The following is a 26,705-nucleotide window of genomic DNA, read 5'->3' as shown; positions in this document are numbered from 1 at the left end:
AGGAGTTCAGCATTTCACCAATACACATATTACTAGACAGGGGATTGCCTATATATACAAATAACAATCCTGAGTTGAAGAAAAACAAAATATTTTGATCGTTAAGCAAACTACTTTTGTATTGTATTACTTATATCTTCCTTACTCATCTTACCGCTTTTGACCGATCAATTACCCATTGGGATACATTCATTTGTTCATCTCAAGAACCATCAATTTCTTGCATATATAAATATAACTTGAACAACCACAAAAACAACCACAAACACAACATTATCATAATCATCAGTTCACAGCCGTTATGGATTCGTTGAAACTTCCCACAAACGCAGCTCAAGCTAAGAAATTCACAGCACCAAACTCGATACTATTCCCCAAAGGGATTGACGCAAATTCCGACGAGTCTGCCGATTTCAACGGTGAGCCAGGCGCTTCTGAGTTGAAAAAAGAAGCTAGTTCGGATGTGCTTGAGCCAAAACAGGAAGAAGACGATGGTGCTACTTCAGGTATTGTACCGACTTTACAGAATATAGTTGCCACTGTCAATTTGGACTGCCGGTTGGATCTCAAAACGATTGCTTTGCATGCTCGTAACGCCGAATATAACCCTAAGCGGTTTGCTGCGGTGATTATGAGAATCAGAGACCCAAAAACAACAGCCTTGATTTTTGCTAGTGGTAAAATGGTTGTTACCGGTGCCAAATCAGAAGATGATTCCAAGTTGGCCTCGAGAAAATACGCCCGTATTATACAAAAGTTGGGATTCAATGCCAAATTCACCGATTTCAAAATACAGAATATTGTTGGTTCTTGTGATGTCAAATTCCCCATCAGGTTGGAAGGCTTGGCATTTTCCCACGGTACTTTCTCTTCTTATGAACCTGAATTGTTCCCAGGTTTGATCTATAGAATGGTGAAGCCCAAGATTGTGCTTTTGATTTTTGTTTCGGGGAAAATTGTCTTGACAGGAGCAAAACAGAGAGAGGAGATATATGCGGCTTTCGAAGCTATATACCCGGTCTTGAGTGAATTTCGAAAGTCCTAGTGAGAGTATCAAGTGTGTACATATATACGTAGGTATATTCTCGCATCAAATGCATTACTTTCAGCGAAACATCTTGTAATTTTTACAAAGTTGCTCTTGTCTTTTTTTTTTTTTTTTTTTTTTTTTTTTCTACGAGAAGAAGCGATTTATTGTTTTCTGAGGATTGGGCTTTGCAGTCTTCCTACTCGAGTAGGTAAATTCTCGTGGCCTCTTTGTCTTGCCGGCTCGGGCGCTTGTCGGCAGTCTCAGTTGCAGCTGCAGCTGCAGCTGAAGCAGAACTCCATCTTCCGATGTTGATGTTGTGGCAGTTTCTGACTCGGACTCGGGGGGCGAGCGCGCCCGAGCACCAAATAGAGTGGAAATGTCTCTGCTCTTGTTCAACTTGTAATGGTTCTTTGCCTCAAACAACAATTTGTCTCCAGGACCAAGACCCGATGTTGCAGTGTCATTATCTGTGTTTTGCTCATCGCTATCATCATTGTCTAGGATATCGAAATCCGTAAACACGGGGCAGTGGTCGCTACCTAAAATAAAGGGCCAGATGTCAGCTTTTGAAATGCTCGAGATCATCCCGTAGGAACTGCAGAGTATCAAGTCTATCCTTGACCCGTAATTAACCAGTCGTGAACTCGTCAATGTGTTCCAAACTGTATACATGTTTCTCCGTCGTCCTTGTATGTACCTGGTTGTATCATACAAAAAATGGTTTTTGATCTTGAAACTGCGCAATTGCTGCCACAAGCTTCTAAAGACGTACTTGTTCATCAAGTTTCTAGATTCTCGCGATTCTTTAAACTTGCAACATTCTTCATAGTTTTGAACTTCAAAAGCGTGGCCGTCGGCTATGTCTGTTATTTGCTGGTTCACCAACCGCTCGCTAATGGCTTCCGCGTTATCTATCAAGTCCAAACTCACGTTTATATCCCCCATGATGACCACATCCTTTTTGAGATGGAATTTCAAGTAATGACACCGCTTGAGCAAACAACTCAAAAAGTCGAGTCGGAATTTTTCACCATGTTCCGTCGCCAGTGAGTTTGCGGGACAATATAACGCAAACACGACACAGTTGCTGGCCAACTCAACAACGACGCATCGCCCCTCGCTATCGATCTCCAACGCTTGTTCCTCGGCGATCTCCTCCAGGTATCCGCCAATTGAATTTTCGCCGTCGCCATCGCCATCTCTGTACCGTTTCCCCGCTCTATTGCGCAACCACCCAGTTACGCCTTCTTCGGCCTTGACCACAGTTAGCCCCTTTTTCTGCGCTTCGGTTTTCGGTATTCGCACAAATAATCCAACCCCGCTATACCCTTTCTTTTTCGCCGGTAGGCTGATAAAAGATCTAAAATCCAGCAAATGGCCGATGTTTTTCATCGTGTTCATCGTCGACGCTGTGAGTTTGAGCTCTTGCAACGTGATGATGTCGGCATTTAGCGAGTTGAACATGGCGTTCAAGTCGTTGTTGAAGTGGTTCCATGGGTGGTAGTGAAAGATAGTTTTCACTCCGTTGACGTTGAAAGTCACAAATCTTATCGCCTTGTCATTCTTCACTGGGATCTTTGTGAATGGTTCTTGTGAGAGTACCTTTTCCATGAAAAATGCAAAATTGTGCTGTGCAACATTTGGGGCAAGATGGGACGAGGACGACAAAGACAAGGAGGAGGTGAATAGAAATGAGAGACTGTGAGACTCATGGCGAGAGACAAACTTTAATGTCGCGTCATGCCTGGCGAGTGCGACACACACACTTTACAAACGCGACAAGCTCCATCACCGTGTTCAATGTCAAAGATTGGCGTCATCCAACTCTAATTCCATAGCCTCTGGCCGATTGTAAAAGCAATCACCAGCCAACCATGTTCTGCTCTCTAGCTGGCCCGAGAGAAACAACAAAAAGGGTGCAGAAAGGTTAGTAGACCAAAAATTCAAAAGAAGCGAAAGGGGGGGCACACTACAGCTGGGGCGGAAATGCAATCATGTTAAAACACACAAGCAAGAGGCTGTGAACCATTGTCATGCTGGCTCAGATTCTTCCCTCACCAAAGAAAAGCTGCTGGCAAATATATAGAATTGAAAAAGGGTTGCCTGTGCGCGTGTCGTTGAGAGTTCAACTTTCGCCCTCTCGTCAGCGTGTGTAGACGCGTCTTGTTTTTTTTTTCACCAATGTTGTATGCGGTGTTTACCGTGATAAAATTATATAATTTTTAGTCTCCACGCCCTATAATAAGTTTTAGCAAGAATAGGAGAGGTTTACGTGAGCTGCTAAAGACGTAAAGGGGCCTAGATTCAGTTTCCCATCTGGCGTAGTCTTCACTTACACGAGTTTCGTTTCGTGACTGGAACCGGCCAATCCCAAACTCGAAGTGGGCCGTGTAATTGGTGGCTGTTTTCTTTGTCTCTTTCCTCCCCGTCAAAGTTGATAACAACAACAACAACTGGATGGGCCACAGTTAGTGCGGAGGATTGGGGTGCTACCAAGCGAAAAAAAAACCCCCAATTTTTTCCAAAACATCAAAATCAACTTTTTACAACCAAAATCAAAATAACAAGTGGTATCAACACCAATCTGCAATACGAAGCAAAATTCGTTGTCCTATTCACTTATCATCTTTGTCGCCATCATCACCTAGTGCGGGGGCCCCTTCCACTTTCAATAAATTTTTTCGACTCAACTCAACTCAGTTGAACCTAAATTAACTTGACAACCTAGACACCTGTTTTCATTTTCAGTTTCATTTTTTTTCCTTTTCGCCTGGGGCCGTTGTTCCTTCATAGGTGTTTGAAAAAACCAATTGCTTCAAAATTTCGATAAATTGGAAACGGGGTTTCCCCTTAACCCCCCCTATTCTTAGATTTAACCCAGTGGATAAAAGTTTGAGTTTGCTTTTTCTTTGCTGAAAATGATTGACTCCGACTCTTTTATTAGTGAGTCGCCGTTTGAGCACACCCATCATAATTCAATGGATACATTCAACATTTCCAACACTACCAATGGCTTGCTCAAGTTCCATTTGCAAGAGGAACACAGATCCACGATGAACAAGCTTCAGAACCAGAATCGTGCGACTTCAAACGAGTATACGCACGTTTATCAAGACTCCTTAAACGCGTTGTTGCAAACGAGACTTGACCGTGGCTCACTTTTCATGAGCTCCCTACCTAGTCTAACTTCAGCTTTTACAGACCCAGATCCAGAGGACGAAGAGGAAATAGATGATGACGATGAAGAAGAAGGAGGAGGAGAGCAGAATAGTTTGGATCGCTTCTTGAGTCGGGAATCAAAAGACCCGAATTTTTTAAACTTGAAAATTCTTATCGAAAACTCGTTACTCGACGCGAGCAGATTGGAGGAAAACTCCATCATGTCGTTGGGCCACTTGGAATTGGTTAAAAAGAGCATCCTCGAAAAGTCGGAATTGCAACACTATTTATACACCAAGCTAAATCTCGCGCACGAGTTTGTCAAGAGCGTGCTATTACCATCGGATTCAACGCCGCTGTCGGATTCCTCAAGGGCAATGAGCATGATAATCTCCCTCCAAGAGCAACTTGGTCAGACAACGGCCGAGCTTGAAGATTTGCAACAAAAGTTGAATGACCACAACCTCTCGTGCTTGCTTTTGGGGTACATCGATGACGTTAGGAGGCACCAAAAAGCAAACGAGCTCAACGAACTCAACGAGTCTGCGTCTCCCACCTCACCGGAGCGCTTGCAGTTGCAGTCGCAGTTGCAGCAGCAGCAGCTGTTGACCAGTGCACCCTTGGACTCAAATAGCCAAGCAAATGCCAAAGTTTTTGATGCATTGTTTGGTCATGTCGCTAGTGTAGCAGCGCAGCGTGGAGCCACTCTTCCGATACCCGATAGAGCATTGACGACAACAGATGTTCAGATTGGATGGCTACAGCTGTGCATCGATGCAGTTCTTGCAAGCGAGGCCTCCACAAGCGACGCTCCGTCAGCGTCTGCCGAACTAAGTGCCGTGGCAGACGATTGCGAAATCAAGTTGACGGAAGCAGAAACTTTTAGATCAGAATCGGAATATAAAACCGCGTTAGCGGATCTTCGGTTTTCGTACGAATACCTAGCCAAGGAGTATGAAATGTCGAGAATCTCAACGTCAAAATTGATACAAACATACAGAAGGAAAATCGAGAGTCTCGAGAGCCAGAATAAGCTCGGGTACAGAGCAAACCAGAGTCTGTCGACTGTTGATTTATTATCGCCGTCCCACGATAAAGACCAAGAAATCTCAAGGCTACGGAGGGAGTTGAATCTTTTAAAAGTCAACAAGACTGGCTCTTCGACTCCACCCGACACAGGCGGCGCATCAACCCTCGTTTCATCATCAACCAACCAGGCTGAACACTCGACAAATATCTCACCGGTAACACGCGCTGGTCTTGGAGCTCCATTCAGTAGTCTCAACGTGTCTCCCAGCGATGAACAAGACGGCAGTTGGCTGTCGTCGCCCACGAAAGCAGTTTCTTCCAGAGGCGTGAGCAATGACATATTGCGGAAAGAGTTTAAAAAAATTGTCAATGAGTTGCAAGACCAATATGAGATGGACTTGACTGAAGAGAGATTGAAAAGGAAGAAACTAGAAGAAGAGTTGGCTCGTTTGAAGGAGAGCAGCAGCTGAACTAATTATTTTCCTCCTCCTTCCCCATTCTTGATCTGTTTCTATAAATCACTGGTAGATGTTCGTTGTATTTGTAAGTTGATAAGTCTATGTAATCTCCTTGTATAGAGAAATCTCGCAACCGATTTGATATATATATATTTTTTTACAACCATTTATCTTCACGTACACCTCAATCTAACACCTTTTACAAATGCAGCAGTTGATATGCCTCGCAACAAGAACAACGCTGGCAACACCTCAAACGATTCAACCCAGCAGCTTTAATGCGAGACACCATTATTGGCAATGAGAGTCAAGAAATAGATGAAGCTTTGACACCATTTCGAGGTACAAACATAGACATAGACGTGATTGAGAAACAAAACGACGCGCTTGCAGCTTCGAATCAGACTTTGGATTCGCTCAAGCAAATGCAAATCCAATCTCAATCTCAACCACAACCACAACAACAACAGAAAAGACGAGTCTCCACAAAAGATCACGAATTGATTCTGTCGACGCGGTCTTCTGGTGAAAAACTGTTCAACGACCTTCCGCAGGACTCAGTCTCAACAGGCGTTCAAGCCGACATGACCCGAGGGCTGCTGTTCAATTCAATCAGCAAACATCCTGCCACACATAGTTTAGACAAAGGTTTTGCATCTCGGCTGATTGGGAACGGTCCTAAAGAAGAAGAAAAACATGTTGAGCCTTCGAATCCACTCCGAGCTTCGAGTCGTTCGTTTTCGCCATTTCATGTTCATAACAACGTAGAGAGGACTGCAGAGTCATCAAGCAACGTCAACGGAGATCCCGCTCTAATATTCGATTCATCAGGGGTCATTGGAGAAGTTATTAGTACAGGTCAGAAACGAGACCATAATGCAACTATGGGAAGTACTATCGCAGTGCAAGAACTGCTACAGAAACGTCAGAAAGTTGCATCACTCGATCCGGCCTCACCTACGACAACTTCTTTGATTAATCTGAGCCTGTTACAAACAAGTTCATTACAAGGCAGCAATTCAGGGAATTTTCCTATGACGGAAAGCATCGCCGTGCCGGTTCCCAAGACTTTAGATGCAGCAAATGGATCAGGTCTAGTAGAACCAGTACAGCAATCGAAAGAGCAGCACAGAGCAAAACTGCAGTTTTCTGAAACAGCTCCAGATATCGCTCTGACATACAAGACACCCATTGACAAATCCACGTCTGTAAGCCCCTCGCTGACGGCAAATCAGCCTCAGACATCATGGCAGGAGCAGCGGCAGTGGCAGGCGCAATCGCAGCGCGGTGCCCACACAAGCGGACGCAAATCATCAACCCCCAGCATGGCCTCGATGAGCAAGAGGACAATAGTGACAGATATGTACCGTCCTAAGGTATCCTTGGGCTCGGCAAGGGAGAATGGAAAAGATCAGATGGCTCTGCTCAACCCAATTCTGGACAAGGGGTATAAATCCGCGCCAAAGAAGCCGCTAGTCATAAAAGGCAGGATAAAACATCCTCATCTTGCAGCCGTTTATTCCATGCATCAATTGGCCTCGGACCTAGCTAAAGAAAAGAGGACCTCATTGAAAGTTTCCTACTTTCTCCAACAATCAAGCCACTTTATTTCTGCAGCGCACGAGCATCTTGCTCGCTTCAAGCAAAATTACAACTGGGAGAATTACCATAAACTCGTCAAGGCGGCTCTCAGATGCTTGATGCTTTTGTGGAGGAAATATGAGAAGGATATGACCCCGCGTCAGAGAATCGTTGTCTGCTATCGAATCGCAGAGATTTATCTAAATGAAACAGAGAGTTTCGAAGTTGCCGAAAAATACATCAACATGGCCATCAAAATCTGCAAGTCCGAAGAGCTCGTCGAGCAAGAGTTTTACTGTGATTTGCTCCTCATCAAAGTATTGGAAAAGACAAACGTTGCGGTTGCTATTGAACATGTAGAAATGAAGATAAGTGAGTATGGCGAGAAAAAAATAGGTGGTTGCCAATTGTTTGCCGAGTGTTTGACGTTGATTAGAGTCCATTACTCCTTGGTTGACGATTTTCCAGTGGCTTCAATAAAGTTGCAACGATTGGTTAAGGGCAAGCAATTACATCCCTCGCTCCACATTTTGGCGTCCATCTATCAAGCGGGGCTACTTATCCATAGAGGTGACCCTGTGAGGGCAATCACTATACTCAAAGAGGTTGACCAAGTGCAACTTGGTTCCTCCCACCCGTTCAAAGCATATTTATTGTTGACCACGATGTTGGCACTTTTGACCTCAAACGATATCCCAGGTGCTAAAAGAGTACTCAACGAACTTGCATTTGTTCGGGACGAGAGCAAGAAAACAAACTGGGACCAGTGGCTGGCGAATGGCGAGACTAAGATAAAGATTAAGATCAAAGTTGATGAAAAAGAGGATCAACTCACGTTTTCTTTTCCCTGGTTACTCAAGTCTGAGTTTTTAGCTATCACGTACTTTTATTCGGGCTTGATATATTTGAATGATAGAAGAACGAATGCAAGGGATTATTTCAAGAAGGCTCTAATACTGACAAAGGAGGACTTAAACTCCAATCGGTTAGCTCCCATGAGATTCTTGAGGGATCGTTTGGTCAAATCAAAGACTTTTAGATCTTTCATCCAACTTTATCAACAATACTATGCATTTGGGATGGATGATTATCGAGCTTTATATATTAAAGACCTCGTGACCTTGAACAATAAAGGTATCCCGCGGTTTGAGTACCTTTACTTGAAACCTCAATTGCCCATAACGAATTACATTTTTGCACTTTATTGTCACCGTAAAGGAGACTTGCAAGCAGCAAAATATTACTACGCTCTAGTGAGGAACATGACCATTGATGTCGACAAGAATACTGACAACCTTGAATCGCTAAACCAGCTTACCCTGGGTGTTGAATGCGACAGTTGCCGACCGCAGGGAAAATTCAATGAGTTGTACATCTACTCCAGCTTACAATTGGTCGTGCTTTTGGACTACGAAGCACGAGAGTTGGAAAGACGACAAGGAAGAACAAATAGTGAAAGCGCAACCGCTTGGAGAAATGGTATTGCAGATGAGTTGCGAGCGGCAACTCTCACGGAACATGGCTCAGATTTGTTCCAATACAACTTTTTAAGTAAAAACAGATTGGTCCTTTTCACCATTTCCATTGTGTTGCAATTATTGAATGATGCGGATCCCAATTTTTTTGATTCTGGAGAAGATGTGCATTCTGTTTTGGCTAGCTTAGGGGAAAAGCCAGCATTTTACCTCATTCATTTTTTGCTAAGCTTTGCATTATCCGCCCAAATGGGTGCATCCAAGGATCAGGAAAAGGCGTTCGAGAAGGCATTGTCTGTTTTGCCCAGCTCAAAGAGTGAGCCATTGAGGGAAAATGGACTGTACCTGGCGTCGACTTCGGAGGTGGCTGATAGTTGCAGAGTCATGATCCTCCGTGCATTGCACAAGAATTTGACCCTGAACTCGGATCTCGGCCGAGCAGAGACAAACGATCTCCAGCAACAACGGTTATGTAAGCTTCTATCTCCTAGCTACAATTTTTTGGCCAAAAACGTTGTCGTTGAGGGGGCAGAAATGAAAGGTTGAAAACTCTCGAGTAAATGTCTGATTGAAAAAAAAAAAACTGTATTATAAAATATACATTGGATCTACTACTCCTTTTTAGATTTCTTTTTCTTTTCACCATCGTCATCCTCTGCTTTCCTTTTCTTTTCCTTCTTTTCCTTCTTGTCCTTCTTGTCCTTCTTGTCCTTCTTTTCCTTCTTGTCTGTCGTTTCTGTCTTCTCTTTAATGTCAACCTCCTCAATCAAAGTTTTCTTTGGCAACTGCGGTTCTGGAGCAATCAACTTTGATTCGGGAACAGGTGGAGCTGGAGCTTCATCCAAGTCCTTGTATTCCTTCTTCCACGTTTCGGGAGTTTCCTCATTGACTCTACCATATTTGTCCAATTTGCCATCGGCTTTCAACTGCTTCTTCTTCTGCGCAACCGGTCCCAAACCCCATCTTCTTGGGTATGTGTCTCTCTCCATTATACATCTCTTGACCTTGGCCACAACACCATGGTCGCAACCTTGCAAATCCACGGTGGTCATTTGTGCAATACCAATAGCGATAGCTTCACCTTTAGTGGTGATTAATACAACTTCATCGTACAATTCGATACCACTTTCGTACCTCAACAAACCAGGCAACATCAATTTAGCACCGTAGCACACAGAGTTGACAGCAGAGTCCTTCACCACGAGTCTCTTGTAGCCAACCAACAAAGTCTCCAATGGCTGTATGATTTTCCTCAAATAAGACTCGTCTCTCGTGTTGTCGTACACGTACTGCGCATCCAACACATCATGTAACGTGACCAAATTGTCGGATTCGCTCATGGCACCGGAGCGCACACGACGCAACTCTTGCATGTGGCCACCGACACCCAACAACATTCCCAAGTGAACGCACAAGGTTCTCATATAGGTGCCCGCTTCACACGAGGCCCAAAACACACCCAAGCCGCGCTTATTGTCAAACTCAATCAATTTGGAGTCGTAGACAGTCCTCACTCTCAATTGTCTCTTGACGGCGGAAATCAAGGGAGGTCTCTGGAACAAGGCACCAGTCAAATTCTCCAAGGCCCTATTGAGCTCCTTGGGGTCCTGGAGCTGGTCGTGCAACCTCACTATACACACGTACTCCTTACCTGCTCCTTGTTGAGACTTGACTAATCTGGTGGCACGATCGATACAAACAATCAAACACCCCGTGACTTTAGGATCTAAGGTTCCAGAGTGGCCGGTTTTCTCCACTCTCAAAATACGCTTTATCCAAGCTACAACTTCGTGAGATGAAGGGTTCGAAGGTTTATCTAAGTTGATGACACCGGAAGAAACGTAGGATTTTAAATCTCTGTTGTTTGGCGATGAGCCCGCTGGTATGGGGGTATAGTGTCCCGACCGTACGAGAAGTTTGTCATAATTTTTCAATAGAAGTGGCCAGTCTGAGGTATCGTTTGCTGGCGTCACAGCCTCAGGCTTGATTTGAAAATCCCCTTCTTTTGACATCTTGACGGTGTTTCCTGGTGGAGTGGGGAAGGGAAGAAGGCAGGAAAAATTTCAGGTATTATGATGTTGATGATGAGCAAAGTTTTTTTTTTTTTCCATCGCATACCTTACTGAGAGAAAGAGGAAAAAACGAAGGAAAGCCGCACTTGGTTGTTTTTCATATTTTTCACTAGATCGGGTCCCTATATCATTATCATTGTCATAATCATAATCATGTTTGCAACTTCATTATATTTGCAATCTCGTTCTTGGTCAACTCTAACCAGAACAACTCTCTGCCTAAGCTTCGCATGGTTTTCACGCAGTAGTCCATGTTTTTGTCGTTGATAATCTCGCTGCAATTGTGGAAATGGCCCGAGATGAGGCTCATTGTATCTTTGATGGCCTTGATCTCCAGCACAACGTCATACAACTGCTTGACTAGTAGCGAGTCTGGAAGTATGAGCTCGTTTAATTCGACTTCGCATGCAGAGCTCACTGCAATTTTGGTTTCGGACTGGCTATTACGCTCGCTTAATGCGTTCAACTCTCGGTTTAGACTCGATATGCTTTGTACTTGGGTGGAAATGTGCAGTATATGTTCGTCCAACTTGTTTGAATTCTCGGCAGCCTGGAGGTAATGATGACTTAGTTGGTTGTACAACGCGTTCACCCTTTGCGTGTTTTCGTTTGCAAATATGACTTGTTGATGTATGGGGTCCGCATCAAAACACTCGTTTATCTTGAGAGATAAAGTTTCCAAAGCGCGAACCCGATCTTGGTCAACTGTTGCAAATTGCGCTTCACTATCGACCAAGTCGACCGGCGGTAGTGGTGCAGGCTGCGGTGGTTGTACTGGTGGTTGTGCTGGTGGTTGTGATTGCGATTGTGATTGTGTCGGCGGCGGCGGCGGTGGAGTAGAAATTGCAAGTTGTTCGAGTTGAGAATAAACCAGGGGTGGTGGAGGCAGCCTGATTTCAGGATTTGGGATCGGTAACGGACTTTGGTACTTCAATGGAATCGTGGGGGACGTGCTGCTCTGAACGGGTGACTTGATCTTTGGTGGCTTGGCCGGCAACGGAGGACCGCTGGTGCTACCCGTGCTTTGAGGCGTTACTCCCACACTAGAAGTTGCCGACGCCGAGTGAGTTTGCTCGATTTTGGCTGGCTTGGGAGGTGCAACCGTGTGCTGGATCGTTATCGGTGGCTCAGCGACGACACTGTGGAAGAGAACATCAACCAATTTCACCAAATTAAAAGAAGGATCCATGTCCTCGTCACTTTGCCTGTGCCAACTAGAAAGATACGGGTGGTAAAATTTACCCTGGGAGTCGACAAAGTTGCCCGCTTTCAAGAACCAGTTCTTTGAGTGGTCCGGTACAATGTAGACGATAGGAACCCCTTGGTCTTCAAAGCTTCGCCTTGGATAAGCAAGAGGCACCCATATCTCCACCGGGACGCCAATTTGGTCGCTAATGTTTATAGTGCCAAACAAGTTGATCAATAGCTCCGACTTGCCGGTTTCCTCATCTGTATAAACCTTGGTTCTGATCCGAAAGTCCAAATTCTTTTTTAGGTGCAAGCTGAGAATTTGGTATACATGAGCATAGACTAGTTGCTTGTGGATATACAGAGGCTGTATAACGTTGAATAACCAATTCGAGACCAGCTGAGGCAACTGAGACATGACATGAGTTCCTGGAAGAAAAGTGTCGGGGTAGATTTGGAATAAACGCCTAAGTTTGCACAGTAGAAAAACAAGAGACCGTACCCACTACCGTTGCTTGAACCGTGAAATCTTGTCAACTACTACACCCAGGATTTCGTATTCAACAAAAGAGCCATATTTACCACTGCTGAGACAACAGCAGCAACAAGACAACATCTACTACTACTACTACAACCTCTTTTGTTACGTTGATTGGACCTTGACCAATTTCATCCTCGTCCTACTGAATCAATCACTTATCAGTCCGAATACTTGAACACAGCAACATGAGCGGGTATGTTACATGAATATATATATACATAGCAGACGTCCATCTTTCAAACATCATAATCTGGGATACTAACTACTATCTTGCAAAAAAATAGGTACGCGGTTGTTATCGTTTTACTAGTGGTGGTGGCGTTATCAGGGCTAGCATGGGTGTTTGCTCCCAAGTCCAACACGGTTGTGTTTCGATCCTCGGTCATCTTGGCATTAGCTATGATGTACTTGATGTGGGCAATAACATACCTAGCACAACTACACCCATTGGAGGCACCAAGAAGGTCTGACTTGAGACCAGAATTCGCTTAGAGATTTTCACTTTAATACATATATATAGTGGTTTTTTTTTTCGAAATCCTACTCTCTACTTTTGTAGAATTACTTGGATTCACGTTCCCTATCGCATCGATATGCCAAAGGGGAGTTTGATTACTTTTATTTTGTACATATTTGAATTTGAGATCCCAATGGTGGACACGTTTTTTGTTCATCAGATCATGCCAGTGATTTTGAAATCGATCAAGCTCAAAGCATCCCAGGGGGGAGTAGAGGAGGGTGGGAAAAGGGCACTTGGAGCTCCGTTCTCCTTCACATTCCAAAACCCCAAGCATTTGAGAGGATTGATCTCTTGCTTTAAAAGAGACAAGGTGTTGAATGAACAAGCACGCAGCGACCCCAGTTGGATCTCTGTCCATGACGGGACACGGTCACGTGCGCGCTACCAACTGCCCTCTCTCACCAGAGATCCTCCCATGAAACCAGCTCTTCTCCCTCTATTAAAGCTAGTGGACTCTCCCTACTCTTGCATTCAAGAGCAAACTCCTCCTACTCTTACTCAGAGATATACGCTTTGCAAATAAGCTGAAAAAATGAAAAAATGAAAAAAAATGTAGTGGGACCGATCAGGCTCTCGAACCTTGCCAATTGAAGGTTATTCAAGCCACACAAGGGATACAAAGCCAACCACACGATCCACGAAACAAAACAAATACAGGATGTATCAAAAGTTAGTAAATGCTTCATTTCATGGCTCAATCTTCTCCATCACCAGAACCCATAATCCTATCAAAATTCACGAATTTGAGGCAGAAACAGGAGTGGTTTCAAAAGAAAAGAAAAGAGAAGATCGGGGATTGAAATTTTTTTTTTTTTTTTGAAATATAAACTCTTCGAGAGATGGTCGCAAGAGAACTCGGTCGTGCACACAGTACACGAGTTTGGCTTAATGGAGTGACTGCAAAATGCAGCATCTCCCGCATCCCTCATAACACGCTGCGCTGGATATTGAACTTGTCGGTGGAGAAATGGCAAAGATATTCAAAAAAAGAAACAGAGGCCCAAAAGATGCTGGAGAGCTTGGCCATGTATGTTTCTTGTTTTTAGTTAGATTTTGCCTTGGTGGCGTAAAAATCCCGTTCTTGTTTGCTTTAATTCCTCATCTGTTTCTCGTGTAGAACAAACGTCAAGCAGAATTGCGCTCTTGCACGCGGCTCATGTTCTGTGATGATAAGAAGATATTAGCCAAGCAAGGCTTGATGATGGTCAGCAACAACTACAAAAAAAAAATAGACAAAAAATGAAATTTAGACACATCCCACGAATTACCCACTAGTGGAGTATGGAACATGTGCGTATGTGTGTGTCTGTTGATCTAGGCCAAGAGCTTTGAATCGGTCTAAACGCCGTTCACTTTTCTGCTATTGAGCAGAGTTCCATCATTTCAATCCACAATTTTCTGTTCTCACGTGAGTAGATTTTTAGCCAAATATACGTGAGACTAGCCCACAGAGCAAACCTCTATTCCTCGGAACAAGTATGCTTTTACCTGGGCAAAAATTGCTTGAGTCCGCTTATGGAAGCGCCATCCCCTATGGCGGTCGGAGTTGTTGTTGTTAATGTAAACCCTGGCCTTTTCACCGTAGCTTCAAAGGATCGACTACATTCTTGAGCGAACAAGAACGGGGGTGTCAAATTTACAATATAGTGTTTTGTTGTTGATTAATTTATCTCATGCACAACGCTCTTTTTTTCAAAAATTGTCTCGTTGGAGATAAGGTTGGCGCAAAAAACATCCACCAACGAGCAATGGAACTACATTTCCCTAAGCGCCAGTTCAAGACGTACCCAAACGAGTCCCACGGCTTACTCTCTTCTTTCATGAAATCACCTGTGCCGACAACGGGATGACTACTGTGGCAACGCCATAAACTTTGACCCCTTTCCAACCATATGTTCTCTTTTTTTTTCCTCCATCATGAAGTTAACCCTCTGATATCAATCCGCATAATTTGCACCCTGCGCATGAATGTCTGGGGGGGAGGGAAGGAGATGGAAAGAAAGAAGTCGCCAATTTTTTCATTTATAAAAGATGAGTCCTATCCCCACCCCATACTCCTTTCTTCTGCTTCAACCCCCCAAAAAAAGATCCCAGTTTTTTCCTAACTTTGCAAAGTGAAAAAAAAAAACCACCTAAAGATCTCTGCCCCATTATGTCCATACCGTACCAATCGTCATCACGTGGGCACGACAAGGACGTCTTTGTAGACGTCAAATCGCAAGATTTCACAGAGCACGCAGGCTCATCAACCGAAGAAGAAGCAGTAGGGCAGGAGAAAGAGCTAGAGCAAGAGCACGACACGCGCGGGCTCAAGCACGGCTTGAAAGATCGCCATCTATCACTTATCGCTCTCGCGGGGATAATTGGCCCCGGTATCGCCGTTGGAGCAGCACAGGCGCTCGCGAATGGGCCCGCGGCAATGTTGATCAGTTTCGGCGTGATTGGAATCATCGCGTTGATCATGATGCAGTCGTTGGGCGAGCTCACTACGATGTACCCCGTGGGCGGCGCTTTTAGCACCATGGGCGCCAAGTTTGTCGATTACGCGTGGGGTGGCGCCGTGGGTTGGAACTATGTGATTGTGTGGGTGTGCGTGCTAGCTAATGAATATAATGTTACTGCGTCGATATTGCAGTTTTGGGGCCCGCAGGTGCCGTTATACGGCTACATTCTCATCTTTTGGGCTGCGTTTATGGCGTTCCAGTTTCTTGGCGTCAAGACGTTTGGCGAGTTTGAATTTTGGTTGGCCTTGTTTAAGATCTTTGGCTTTATTGCCTTTTACATATTCTCCATTGTCTACGTGAGTGGTGGAGTCAAGGGCACCAAAGCGTTTGGGTTCCATTACTGGAACGATCCTGGTGCGTTCAAGAGCGGGTTCAAGTCTGTCGCGAGCTGTTTCACTTTTGCCAGTACTTTCTACAGTGGCACTGAAGTTGTCGCTATAGCCGCTAGCGAGTCGAAAAACCCGGGAAGAGCAGTGCCCTCAGCGATCAGACAGACGGTGTGGCGTATCTTGTTGATCTACATTGGAATCGCCATCACCTATGGACTCACCGTTCCCTACGACGATCACAGGTTGGGAAGAGACACAAAGACGTTAAAGTCGCCCATGACCATCGCTATCCAGAGAGCCGGATGGGAAGGCGGCGCGCACTTGATCAACGCGTTCATCATTGTCATTTGCATTTCAGCCATCAACTCGTCGATTTACACCGGCTCGCGAGCAATGGTGCACATGGCGCACGAAGGATGCGCTCCGTTTTTCTTCAAATGGGTCACAAAGCAAGGGGTGCCCTGGGTAGCGGTGATATTCATGAACTGCCTCGGCTTGATCTCGTTGATGAATTATAGTACTGACGCGGCTAACGCATACAGCTACATTGTCAATCTCTCCGGTGTGGCTGTTTTTATAGTCTGGGGCAATGTGTGCTTTTACCACCTTCGGTTCAGGCGCGCCATGAAGTTGCAAGGCAGATCGGTGGATGAGCTTCCGTATAAGGCGTGGGGCTATCCCATTTTGCCCATCGTGGGCGTGGTTTTGAATGTCTTTTTGGCCTTGATTCAAGGCTGGCAGTATTTCAAGCCGTTTGACGCTGGCGACTGGGTCGATGCTTATGTTTTGTTGCCGGTGTTTTTCATAATCTACCTTGTGTTCAAGGTGATTAAGCGGTCCAAATGGGTTGACTTGAAAGAGGTTGATTTGGACGAAGGCAGAAGAGCCGACGTTGATACCTTTGAAAAGCCTCCAAGGAAATGGGGCATTTGAGGTAGGAGAGTATAAAGCGTGTATCTTCTGTTACTCTGTAGTGTAGAACAGTTTTAGTTTGAATTGAGACTAATTTTTTTTTTTTTTTCGCAGCCAAAATTCATCACCGGTGAAATTCGGCATAAAACACCTATACATGTCAGGAGCTGAGATTCACCACAACCACGTTCGCAACACGTTTATAAACCACGTCAAGGGAAAATATGGGAGTTGGAAGGACTTTGAATGTTTGAACCAAAATGCTGACATGAGCGTCGTGTACTATCTTTCAAAGTGTGTTTTGAAAGATGCAATTCAAGCACACGGCAGAATCAGAATAGCCACGGAGTGAAAAAGGGTTGGAGAACAAGGTGGAGTAGTTTACCGTCGGACAACTAAGAACAGAAGTTGACGGAATTGCAACACCAGAGTCATGCTACGCTATTTCTATACTCCCTCTTAGATTGGCAAAGTTTGAAACATGTAGAATAATTTCTCATTTTTATTTTGGCAAACGCGTTTGCCAGACACGAGGAGCTTAACTCGTATCATTAGGCAATGAAATCTCTCGTTAATAAATTTTTGCATTCAATTATACATGCATATAGAGTCCTAGTTTCTTAATTGTGTCTTAAAAGAACATGCTTGACCTTTTCTCATCGTAAACGCCCGCGGGGCCAGCACCACCAGGGGCACCATTGCCAAACTCATTGACAACCTGCTCGACGTTAGCGACACTAAACTCCAAATCGTCCGAGGTGATCATATCCCAATACTTGTAAATCATCATCACTGCAAAAATGTTGCACACGGAGCCGAAAAAGATGCCGTCGATGTAATGGCTTGCGCCTCGGCAGATCTCTTCACTGAATGCATACGTCAACAATTGGCCCGCGACAAAGAAAAAGACCCCGAGACACACGGCACCTAGCGGCCAATAGCTGTCCAAGGCGAAAATCACGAGCACAATCTGCGACACCACGTAAACGGCCAAGATGAGGGCGTTGATAACGTACGCGAGCACAAACAACAAGGTGGTTTTCCTGAAATCCAAAGCCGTGTTCCACGATTTGAAGGTGATGATCGCCACGATGAAATTGACGGCGAACCAGCCAAAGCATAAGAAACGCAACGTCCACATCAGCTTGCGCGTGCCATCTTCCCAAAATTGGAAACACAAGATACCATTGAAAAGCAAACATATACAGCAACTCAGCGCCACGCCAATTTGCAACGCCACGAAATAAGCATACGTTGCCGAACTGGGTGGAGCAACACCGCAATCGACAATCAACGAGCTCACCAACAAGCCAATCATCAAGTACATAAAGTTCAACATCTCGGTCCGCCCAATCGCGGTGTACTTGGCACGCACGTTGAAAATGATGATCAAGAACAAGATCAACCCGCCAAACTGGACAAAGGCGTTGCCGATTTGGAAAATCATCGTGTTGGCCAACTCCACTGACCGGGCATAACATTGCGGCACGACACCGCGCTGGAACACCGACGTTTGGTTGATTGCTCCCACTACCGAGCATATAGGAAGTGCCGTCCTATTGCATATCTGATCGAATGAGCCGAATCCCATTCTTCTTGTATGTCTATTGTCTGCTAAAGTTTATGTTGTAAGGGGAAGAAAAAAATCAAATCAAATACAAGAGATTTAACCTGTTATTTTCAATTTTTTTTTGTAAAAGTCCAGCTGAAACGGAGTCGTTGGTTTTTTTTTTGGTTTGTTCTATAAACGATAGCGTCTCTCGAGGATTATAAAGCTGAAAGAGTGGCTCTTTGGATAAGTTGGAAATTGTTTGATTTAGCTTGTATAAATTGTTTGAGGTTGTGATCCAAAAAAAAACAAAAAAAAAACCCGAAAACAAAAATTTAAAAAGAAGAAGGACTAGATGTGGCTATGGTCTCTGGTTATCCTCCTGAAACAGATATAAGTGAGTTATTTTGTACGAGTAAGCGAATGTGAATGAGTCTCTGTAGACTAGTGGGGAAATGAGGTGAGATCAAACGAGATGGTGATTTTTGAATGTTACTAGACTGGTGGTTATTTAATGTAACAGTGCCCGCACATCACCGTTGTATATAAATAGAGTGCCCGTGGGTGTCCCCGAAAAGTCAATGTCGTAAACTTCGTGTCGTGTGAATTTCAGGCGCGTCATAGAAGACAAGAGAAGACAAGACAAGACAAGACAAGACAAGACAGGACATTGACTAATGAGAGATATCTCAAGGGGAAAGTTCATCAGATATAAATATACGAATAAATAACCGGATTAGTAGCCTAATCTACAAAGCAACCTATTTACAGATTCAGGTTAAATTACAATAGCAGCTAACCACTGTTGTCAACAAAAAAAAAAATGAAAAACAAAAACAAAAATAAGAAAAAGAATATAATCCTGTGATATATATGTGTAACCAGAAGAATTAAAAATTGTAATCACGGTTTGATTTTTGGTTGTCTTCTCCAATCTCAAGAGGAGGCTTGATAGTAAGGTGGCGGTGGTGCAGTGAATAATCCAGCATATGCTGCGGCTGTGGCAGATAGGGTGTCTTGATGGACCAATGGAGGCATCTTGCAGTGATCGTCGTTCAATTTCAATTTCTCCTCCAATCTCTGGTTGATGGTGTTGAAGTCCATGTAGTTGTTGGACTTTTTCTCTTCTTCTGCTCTTGCACTTCTTCTTATGGGCGACGCGCTCAATGTTCTTTGCGGGACAAAGTTGAAATAGCCAGTATTTCCCAACCCGACGCCGCCGCAGGAGTGCATGAACTTGTCGTAAATTGAAGGCGACTGGCTTGGTCGCATAAACTCCTTGTAGATTAATTCGGCTTGAGCTGTTGAGTTTGCTCTAGGTTCCGCCTTCCGTGGTGTTGGATGTTGAATAGGTGTCTTTGACTTGAGCTCGCCGTTGGGTTCAGGCAGGAGTTTGACAGGTGTTGAAGCGGGTGTCATGGGTTCCATGGGTGTCAACAATGGTTCATTAGTCATTATACTAGTTGTTTCTGAGCCTGTACTTACACTTGTACTTGTAGCTGGAGCTGGAGTTTCGGGTCTTGGTTGTTGCTTCAATGACTTCTTTTTACCCAATTTAATAACTCTTCTCTTTGGCTTGGTTGGATCCTTGGCAAATTTATAAAAATTGGTGGCTTGTATTGACGAAATGTCCTTGAGGATTCCATCAGTCTTTTGATATGACTGCGTTTCAAATATATCAATGGGGACTCCGTTGTTTGAGTTTGGCTTTTGCACAAATTTCTGCAACTCTGCATTGTCAATGGCAAGTGAGTTTAACAAGTTTGGGTAATTTTTCTTGAATTTATCCATATGAGTTCGCTGCACCACAAATTTCAATTTCGGAATGTGCAAACTCATATTTTCTCTTGATTTGAACAATTGCAAATTTTTTCTCAAGTTTTTTGACGAGTAAATCATTGAAAAATCTTCCTTATCGCCGCCGTCCAATATTTTCAAAGGTAAAGTTGTATTATCTGAGCTTGTTATATTGGCAGCCAATCTTGTTCGCAACTCACTCATGTTGTTATCGAGACTAAGGTACTTGAGTGATAGTTGGTGGATCAAAGTAGGTAGGGTTTCCCGGAACAAGTCTCTAATTTGCGATTCAATTTGCTTTTGCAAAAAATTGGCCAAGACTTGCACCGTGTCAAACGTCGAGCTCACCTTGATAGAGTCCAACGGGTCATTTCTGAAAACCAAAGTCAAGCCTTTGGACTTGGAAAACACAATGATGCCAATGCCGCTGATTTGGATATCGCTCAATTTCAAATCCAAGGGGATCGCGAATTTCTCGTTACTCAAGCCAAAGCGAGGCGTAACAAACTGCAAGTCGCCATTGGCAACTTCGCGCTCCAACGAGTTCAGGTAGTATATGTTCAACGGGTTTGCCTGGACCTGGGTGTGTAAAGTCAAGTGGAAATCCCCCAGATAGTTGATCTTGAATATCCCTCGAAAGCGGTCCTTATCCAACTCGCCAATCTCCAAAATTTCAAAATCGGGTGCAGCCTGCCCAAAATTGAGATCCTTGATAGTGATGTTCGACGCCAATATATTGGGTCTCTTGCCCGAGTTCAACGCGCTCGTCAAAATTTCCTTGGTCCACGTTGAAAGCGAGTCTGTTTCTAGTGAACTCCAATTTACCTTAAAAGACATACTTTCTTGTGTATATATGCGTATCAAGCACTAGCTACCATGTAGAATGAAAACAAAAGAAAACTAGAACGGCACTCTGTGTTTATGTACACGGGATGGGGTTCTGCTGTTGCCAAAAGACCAAGTGGTGTGTTGTGGCGGTTGCTTGGTTGCCAGTATCAATTGTTGTTATCCTGGTTGGCGTAGGGTGGGATTCTACCCAGTTTATATTCAAAGCAAGAAAAAGGGGAGAAGGAAAAAAAAAAAAAAAAAAAAAGAAAAAAAATTTGATTACCTCTTTTCGGATGGGGGGGGCAAATGTGAGAGAGAGAGAGGGTAGTACCCGCAAGCAGAGGGGTTTTTCTTTCCCAGCTTATCTCCCGCATTCAATACTGGACAAGAAGAAGCTGTCAAAGTGGTGTGTAGTCTGGGGTTCTAGGGGTCGCCCTGTGGTCTCAGAATTGAGCGAGGTTGGATGCTGGTGGAGCTAGAGAGGGGTGAAGTTGGCATAGGTAGCACCCATAGTTAGCTCTAACACTAGTTCCCACAGTTACGGTGCCAATACCCTGGTTATTGACCTTTTCAAACGCGTTCTTCTTTCAATTGACTGCAACTGCTACAACCGCAGGGCCATCACCTGGACAGTCAACTGCTTCGCTGTTACAAGATGAAAAAAAGGGCGGTCTGCGCAAACTTCAAAGGCTCGAGGACGGAGCAGCGCTGGTTGTAATAGTGCCCGTGGTTACAGTGGTGGTGGTGGTGACCTCATAGCACTTCCTCAGCCGTAAAAAACCGGGGTAGAAAATTTTTGCAGCGAGGCGGGCGATTCCGTGACTTATCGGCGCTACCAAGTGCGGCGCCGAACAGCAGCAGACGATGAGGTGATCCTAAAGTCCCACCAGCATGACACCCACCCCCGTCCTGAAACCAACTGGCAAACGCTTCAAGACGCTCTTTTTACAGGGCGAAGATCCTCAACTATCAAAGGAATACAACTCTACAGTTTTGCTTGAATCTTAAAGTACAGTTGTTCTTCTTGTTAAAAAAAAAATGTTCACGACTCTAGTTATCCTAGAAGCTAAACTCCGAGAGCCGGTTTGATGAAGCATCGTCTCCTTCACGGACGAGGCTAGCCCTCGCTAATCTCGTCGGTAGAAACGAAAAGAAAAAAAAAATGGTATGATTTCCTGCTTAGCATGGCCAATGTGGTGGTAGGCATCATCTCTCACTTTCCATCTACAGTCTCGTGACACGTCCTGGACCCGCTGTAGTTATTTTTCTTCCTTTGCAGCCCACAAACCTCGCGCACGATAGCTCATCACGAGAGTCACACACAAATATATATTGTAGGCAATTAACCCCGTACATGCATACCGCATGTATCCCCGCCATTTCCAACACAACAACAACAGCCACAAATCATGCCCGACACAACCCTACGATCCATCTACGACTTCAAATGCAAAGACGCGCAAAACACACCCGTAGATTTCGCAACCTTGAAAGGCAAAGTCCTCCTCATCGTAAACGTAGCTAGCCTATGTGGCTTCACGCCGCAATACCACGAGCTCCAAACACTCCACTCGAAATATGCGTCGCGAGGTCTAGTGATATTGGCGTTCCCGTGCAATCAATTCGGCAACCAGGAGCCTCGTAGCTCTCGTCATGTCGCGCGGGATATGCGTGACGCGTACGGGGTCGATTTCGCCATCATGAAGAAATGCAACGTCAACGGCGAGGATACGCTTGACTTGTATGCGTTTTTGAAGAGTCGGCAACGCGGTTTATTTGGGTTTGAAGGCGTGAGATGGAACTTTGAGAAGTTTGTAGTGAGTGCAGCCGGAGAGGTGGTTGCGCGGTTTGATTCGTGGGTTACTCCCTTGCAGTTTGAAAACTATCTACTGATCTTGTTACTGGAGTGTGAAGCGGATGGAAGGGAAAAAGATCAAGGAAAGGCAGTGGGAGAGGGTAAAGAAGTAAAAGAGGGAAAAGAAAGAGGATGAAGAGAAAGTGCGAGGAGAGCAGGAATCAGAAACGCAATTTGCAAGGGCGACGCGTTTGCCATTGTGATTAAAAGTATAAGAAACTGGCCCAAATGGCCGTTACGGGTCGAGTTGACTTGCAGGCTTGAACCAGTTTGAAATACAGTGCAATTAGAATCAATCATAGAAGGAGATAGAAACTCAAACCCGTGGCTGTGTTTTTACAAAAATCAAAGTACAAGGTCAGCCCGACCGATTTTGAATGTTTTTCAACAGCTGAGACCAACTTTTAAGCCCGAGGTATCAACTGTTGAAAAGGGTCAAAGTCATTCCCCCCACAGTTTAAATTCTTCCTCACGATAAAAAATGATAAAAAATGATGATGATGATGATGATGATGATGACGATGTTAAAAGTTTATACACCAGAGTAATAGATGCAAATGTTACTGTTACTGCTACCGCTACTTCTTCAGCTTCTTCGCCTTGGGGCCATCCATGGTTTCCTCTTTCCTCTTGCCGTTCCCATTCTGGCTCTTGCCATGCTGCTCAGGATTAATCTCCTTCACAATGCACCCTAAAAGAGTAGCACATCTGCGTCCAATCTCCATGGCACTGCGACTCTGCAAGAAAAAATCAAATTGGAACAACCGCGAGTCCCGGATGGCTTCCTTGATCCGGTCATAGACATTAGGCAAGTCCATCCCGAAGCGGTACAACTGCACCAACAAGAACCGATCTTCCTCTTCGCTGTACACCCTTTTAGTGCTCGACGAGGGGGGGAATTTAAGTCGAAGGTCGAAAAGTGGATACTTGTACTGCGACAATTTCCTCCTCAAGGCCTCCTTTTGAATCTTGACTTTGATAATCTTCTCCTCACCTTGCTCAATCTGGCTAATGTATTTCTCATAGCCTTCAATTTCATCGTATTTCTTCCAAAAGGCCTTGGCGTACTCGCGGATCTCCTCCTCGGTTTTGTCTTCGAATTCACTAGCAATCAAGGGGATCGAGTTGCGTCCATACTTGGCACAAACAGAGATGAAATGATAGAAATCTTTCCTGTTCCAATTGCCAAACCCGAGCTTCATCAACTCCGTTTTCAACTGTCTTTCCTCTTCGGTTAAAGCGCGCGAGTTGTCAATTTCCTCTTGCTCCAATTTTTGTTCCAATTCACGCTGTTTCAAACTTGATGCGTCTCCAGCTTTGAGCTGCGCCTGGTAATGCGTTTGCTTTCGATAATAGTTTTTTTCCAACTCATATAGTTCCAACACTTTTGGCGGGTAGAATTGATGGTCGTATAAATTGAGCTGCTTCGGTGGCCGGGGCCCAGACTTGCTCACTGTCCCTTGCGTTCTTCCCCCAGTGTGCAACACGTCCTTGTAGTACAGATCAATCGAATAGTTTTCCTTGCGCTCTCTCTTGCCAGGGTTGATCCAGGCATGGCCAATGTTGGTGATTGCCGTGGGCTCCTTCTTTTTGAAATTCTCTCCATTCCACTCGTAAACACTTTCGTCATTGGTGAAATTCTGCAACGCATTCAAGTTCAACTTGGCGTATTTTTCATTCAACTCCTGCGTCTTTTCCTCTGAACGTCTCAAGATTTCCTCAATGTCCACCGTCTCCTCATCTCCTTCTCCTCCAATTTGTGCTTCTTCTTTCTTGAAAATGTCTGCTGCGCCATGCTGAATCATGTCGAGCAATTCATTCTTTGAAGCTGCTTTCCCACTTTGTGGCTCATCCTTGAGCCCCGCGGTGTTGCGACCTTGCTGGATCACCAATTGATCCAACCGCAATTTCTGCGCTGCTCTCTCGAGCACTTTTTCCTCAATGGCATTCTCGGTGATGAATCGGTAGACTTTAACTTGCTTCGTTTGGCCGATTCGGTGGGCACGGTCCATCGCTTGCAAGTCGGCTTGAGGATTCCAATCCGAGTCAAACAATATGACAACGTCTGCCGAAGTCAAATTGATACCGAGCCCACCGGCTCTTGTTGTCAACAAAAATACAAACTTCTCGCTGCCTGGATTGTTATACTCGTCAATTGCATTTATACGATCAGTATGCTCGGTCTGGCCGTCGATTCGGCAGTAGGCAAACTCTCTGAAAAAACAATAATCTTCCAAAATGTCCAACATTCGACTCATTTGTGAGAAAATCAACACTCGCGATCCTTCTGCTTTGAATTTTTTCAAAAGTTGATCCAAAATGATCATCTTTTGAGCATTGAAGATCAAGTGCTCATCGGTGGTGTATGGAGGCCCCGGCTCGACCCCTTCAAACAAGTACGGGTGGTTGCAGCATTTTCGCAACTGCATCACTATATTCAACAACCTCGTCTTAGACTCCTTTTTGTTGGCGCCATTCACGGCGTCGATATCCTTTTCCAAAATCTTTTGGTACAAGTTTCTCTGCATGGGGGTCATCTTGGTGTAAATGTTCATCTCCTTCTTGGGCAAGAGCGATTTTTCAACATCGGCTTTTATTCGCCTCAAGAGGAACGGTTTCAACACTTTGTGAAGTTGCAGGATAACTTTCTGATCCTCTTCGCTCTGTTCGTTATTTTTCTGAAACCATTCGTCAAAAGACTCGTTATCTGCAAACACATCAGGGAGAATGAAATTCAACAATGCCCACAACTCGCGCAAATTGTTCTGCAACGGGGTCCCGGTAATCAACAATCTATTCTTTGAATGCAACACTCTAATAATCTGCGACAATAGACTTTCTTCATTTTTGATTCGATGAGCCTCGTCAATGACAATATACTCCCAATCAAATTTTTTTAGTGTGGATTTCTCTCGAATAACAATCTCGTACGAAGCCACAATGACATCGAAATCGCAAGGCATGACTCTGCTCTTTATCACATTGGCTCTCTCGTCTTTATCCCCTTGCAACACCAAGACATTAATCTCGGGAATCCATCTCTTGAACTCGCGAAACCAATTGTCCAACGTCGATTTGGGCGCAATCACCAAATGCGGCCCATTGATGCCACGCATAAATCTCAAGTACCCCAAAAACGAAATCGTCTGCAACGTTTTCCCCAACCCCATCTCGTCGGCAAGAATACCTGACAAGTTATTCTCATACAACGAGACGAGCCAATTCAAACCTTGCACCTGGTAAGGCCGCAATTTGCCATGCACGTAGCCAGGACTCTCGCTAAACTCAAACCTCCGCTTACTCAAGTTTTCCTCCTTGAGCAATTCGGCATCTTCTTCCTTTTCCGTTTTCCTCCTTCTATGCGAATCGGAGTCCTTTTTCGACTGCGATTTCAACTCCAGTGCGTGGATGTCATCGACGATTTTCCTGAAAAGGGGGTCTTTGCTGGCTTTGGCCTCGATAAAGTGGCGGAAAAGACCAGTGAGACCAAGCAAGTACTTGAATCGGTTGCTGGTTTTCTCAATGTCTACTTGTTGCTTCTCGGACCGGGTGAAGTATCTGGTTGCATTTGGTTTGCTGGGAAGGTGATTCTCATCGATCTCAAGCGAGGGGGTCTATTTCCAAATAAAAAAAGGGGAAATGAATGTTAGTCAAAGCTTGCTTGTTGAAGAGGGAGGAGAAAAAAGGACGAGTAACATACTACTTCCGTAGAGCTCATGTTTGGGGTGGATGTTGTTGCCGTTGTGACCTATCGAGTCCAGTACGTCGCCAACACGTTTGTTGATTTTTGTTTTCCGTTTTTTTTCTTTTTTTTTTTTGCTTTGAGAGAAAGATCCCTCGGACGTGTTCTGGCACTACAGATCACCATCGCTTACTCA

At 44.6% G+C, this 26,705-nt stretch overlaps 12 protein-coding genes across 12 annotated transcripts; 6 read left to right on the top strand and 6 right to left on the bottom strand. All coding sequences in view use genetic code 12, as the record gives it.

Moving 5' to 3' along the window:
• Positions 1 to 301: 301 nt before the first annotated feature.
• LODBEIA_P43880 (uncharacterized protein) lies at positions 302 to 1,045 on the top strand (the record flags this gene model as incomplete). The annotated part of the gene is made up of 1 exon (XM_066974603.1): positions 302 to 1,045. The coding sequence occupies one exon, from the start codon at positions 302 to 304 to the stop codon at positions 1,043 to 1,045; it is 744 nt and encodes a 247-aa protein (XP_066831326.1).
• Positions 1,046 to 1,174: 129 nt separating this feature from the next.
• LODBEIA_P43870 (uncharacterized protein) lies at positions 1,175 to 2,641 on the bottom strand (the record flags this gene model as incomplete). Its single annotated transcript, XM_066974602.1, has 1 exon — positions 1,175 to 2,641. The coding sequence occupies one exon, from the start codon at positions 2,639 to 2,641 to the stop codon at positions 1,175 to 1,177; it is 1,467 nt and encodes a 488-aa protein (XP_066831325.1).
• A 1,367-nt stretch (positions 2,642 to 4,008) lies between these two features.
• LODBEIA_P43860 (uncharacterized protein) lies at positions 4,009 to 5,688 on the top strand (the record flags this gene model as incomplete). Its single annotated transcript, XM_066974601.1, has 1 exon — positions 4,009 to 5,688. One exon carries the CDS (start codon positions 4,009 to 4,011, stop codon positions 5,686 to 5,688), a length of 1,680 nt encoding a protein of 559 aa, XP_066831324.1.
• Positions 5,689 to 6,710: 1,022 nt separating this feature from the next.
• Positions 6,711 to 9,278, top strand: LODBEIA_P43850 (uncharacterized protein; the record flags this gene model as incomplete). The annotated part of the gene is made up of 1 exon (XM_066974600.1): positions 6,711 to 9,278. The coding sequence occupies one exon, from the start codon at positions 6,711 to 6,713 to the stop codon at positions 9,276 to 9,278; it is 2,568 nt and encodes an 855-aa protein (XP_066831323.1).
• A 65-nt stretch (positions 9,279 to 9,343) lies between these two features.
• On the bottom strand, positions 9,344 to 10,744 carry LODBEIA_P43840 (uncharacterized protein; the record flags this gene model as incomplete). Its single annotated transcript, XM_066974599.1, has 1 exon — positions 9,344 to 10,744. One exon carries the CDS (start codon positions 10,742 to 10,744, stop codon positions 9,344 to 9,346), a length of 1,401 nt encoding a protein of 466 aa, XP_066831322.1.
• A 211-nt stretch (positions 10,745 to 10,955) lies between these two features.
• LODBEIA_P43830 (uncharacterized protein) lies at positions 10,956 to 12,410 on the bottom strand (the record flags this gene model as incomplete). The annotated part of the gene is made up of 1 exon (XM_066974598.1): positions 10,956 to 12,410. One exon carries the CDS (start codon positions 12,408 to 12,410, stop codon positions 10,956 to 10,958), a length of 1,455 nt encoding a protein of 484 aa, XP_066831321.1.
• A 308-nt stretch (positions 12,411 to 12,718) lies between these two features.
• Positions 12,719 to 13,025, top strand: LODBEIA_P43820 (uncharacterized protein; the record flags this gene model as incomplete). The annotated part of the gene is made up of 2 exons (XM_066974597.1): positions 12,719 to 12,726; positions 12,818 to 13,025. The coding sequence occupies 2 exons, from the start codon at positions 12,719 to 12,721 to the stop codon at positions 13,023 to 13,025; spliced, it is 216 nt and encodes a 71-aa protein (XP_066831320.1).
• A 2,180-nt stretch (positions 13,026 to 15,205) lies between these two features.
• Positions 15,206 to 16,819, top strand: LODBEIA_P43810 (uncharacterized protein; the record flags this gene model as incomplete). Its single annotated transcript, XM_066974596.1, has 1 exon — positions 15,206 to 16,819. One exon carries the CDS (start codon positions 15,206 to 15,208, stop codon positions 16,817 to 16,819), a length of 1,614 nt encoding a protein of 537 aa, XP_066831319.1.
• Positions 16,820 to 17,429: 610 nt separating this feature from the next.
• Positions 17,430 to 18,389, bottom strand: LODBEIA_P43800 (uncharacterized protein; the record flags this gene model as incomplete). Its single annotated transcript, XM_066974595.1, has 1 exon — positions 17,430 to 18,389. The coding sequence occupies one exon, from the start codon at positions 18,387 to 18,389 to the stop codon at positions 17,430 to 17,432; it is 960 nt and encodes a 319-aa protein (XP_066831318.1).
• An 894-nt stretch (positions 18,390 to 19,283) lies between these two features.
• Positions 19,284 to 20,981, bottom strand: LODBEIA_P43790 (uncharacterized protein; the record flags this gene model as incomplete). The annotated part of the gene is made up of 1 exon (XM_066974593.1): positions 19,284 to 20,981. One exon carries the CDS (start codon positions 20,979 to 20,981, stop codon positions 19,284 to 19,286), a length of 1,698 nt encoding a protein of 565 aa, XP_066831317.1.
• Positions 20,982 to 22,381: 1,400 nt separating this feature from the next.
• On the top strand, positions 22,382 to 22,963 carry LODBEIA_P43780 (uncharacterized protein; the record flags this gene model as incomplete). Its single annotated transcript, XM_066974592.1, has 1 exon — positions 22,382 to 22,963. The coding sequence occupies one exon, from the start codon at positions 22,382 to 22,384 to the stop codon at positions 22,961 to 22,963; it is 582 nt and encodes a 193-aa protein (XP_066831316.1).
• Positions 22,964 to 23,405: 442 nt separating this feature from the next.
• Positions 23,406 to 26,545, bottom strand: LODBEIA_P43770 (uncharacterized protein; the record flags this gene model as incomplete). Its single annotated transcript, XM_066974591.1, has 2 exons — positions 23,406 to 26,441; positions 26,528 to 26,545. 2 exons carry the CDS (start codon positions 26,543 to 26,545, stop codon positions 23,406 to 23,408), a joined length of 3,054 nt encoding a protein of 1,017 aa, XP_066831315.1.
• Between the last annotated feature and the right edge of the window lie 160 nt (positions 26,546 to 26,705).

The sequence above is a fragment of the Lodderomyces beijingensis genome, assembly GCF_963989305.1.
Source record: "Lodderomyces beijingensis strain CBS 14171 genome assembly, chromosome: 5".
Lineage (NCBI taxonomy): Eukaryota > Fungi > Ascomycota > Pichiomycetes > Serinales > Debaryomycetaceae > Lodderomyces > Lodderomyces beijingensis.
The sequence above is the reverse complement of the archived record's forward strand: the minus strand, read 5'-3'. Positions and strand labels throughout refer to the sequence as shown.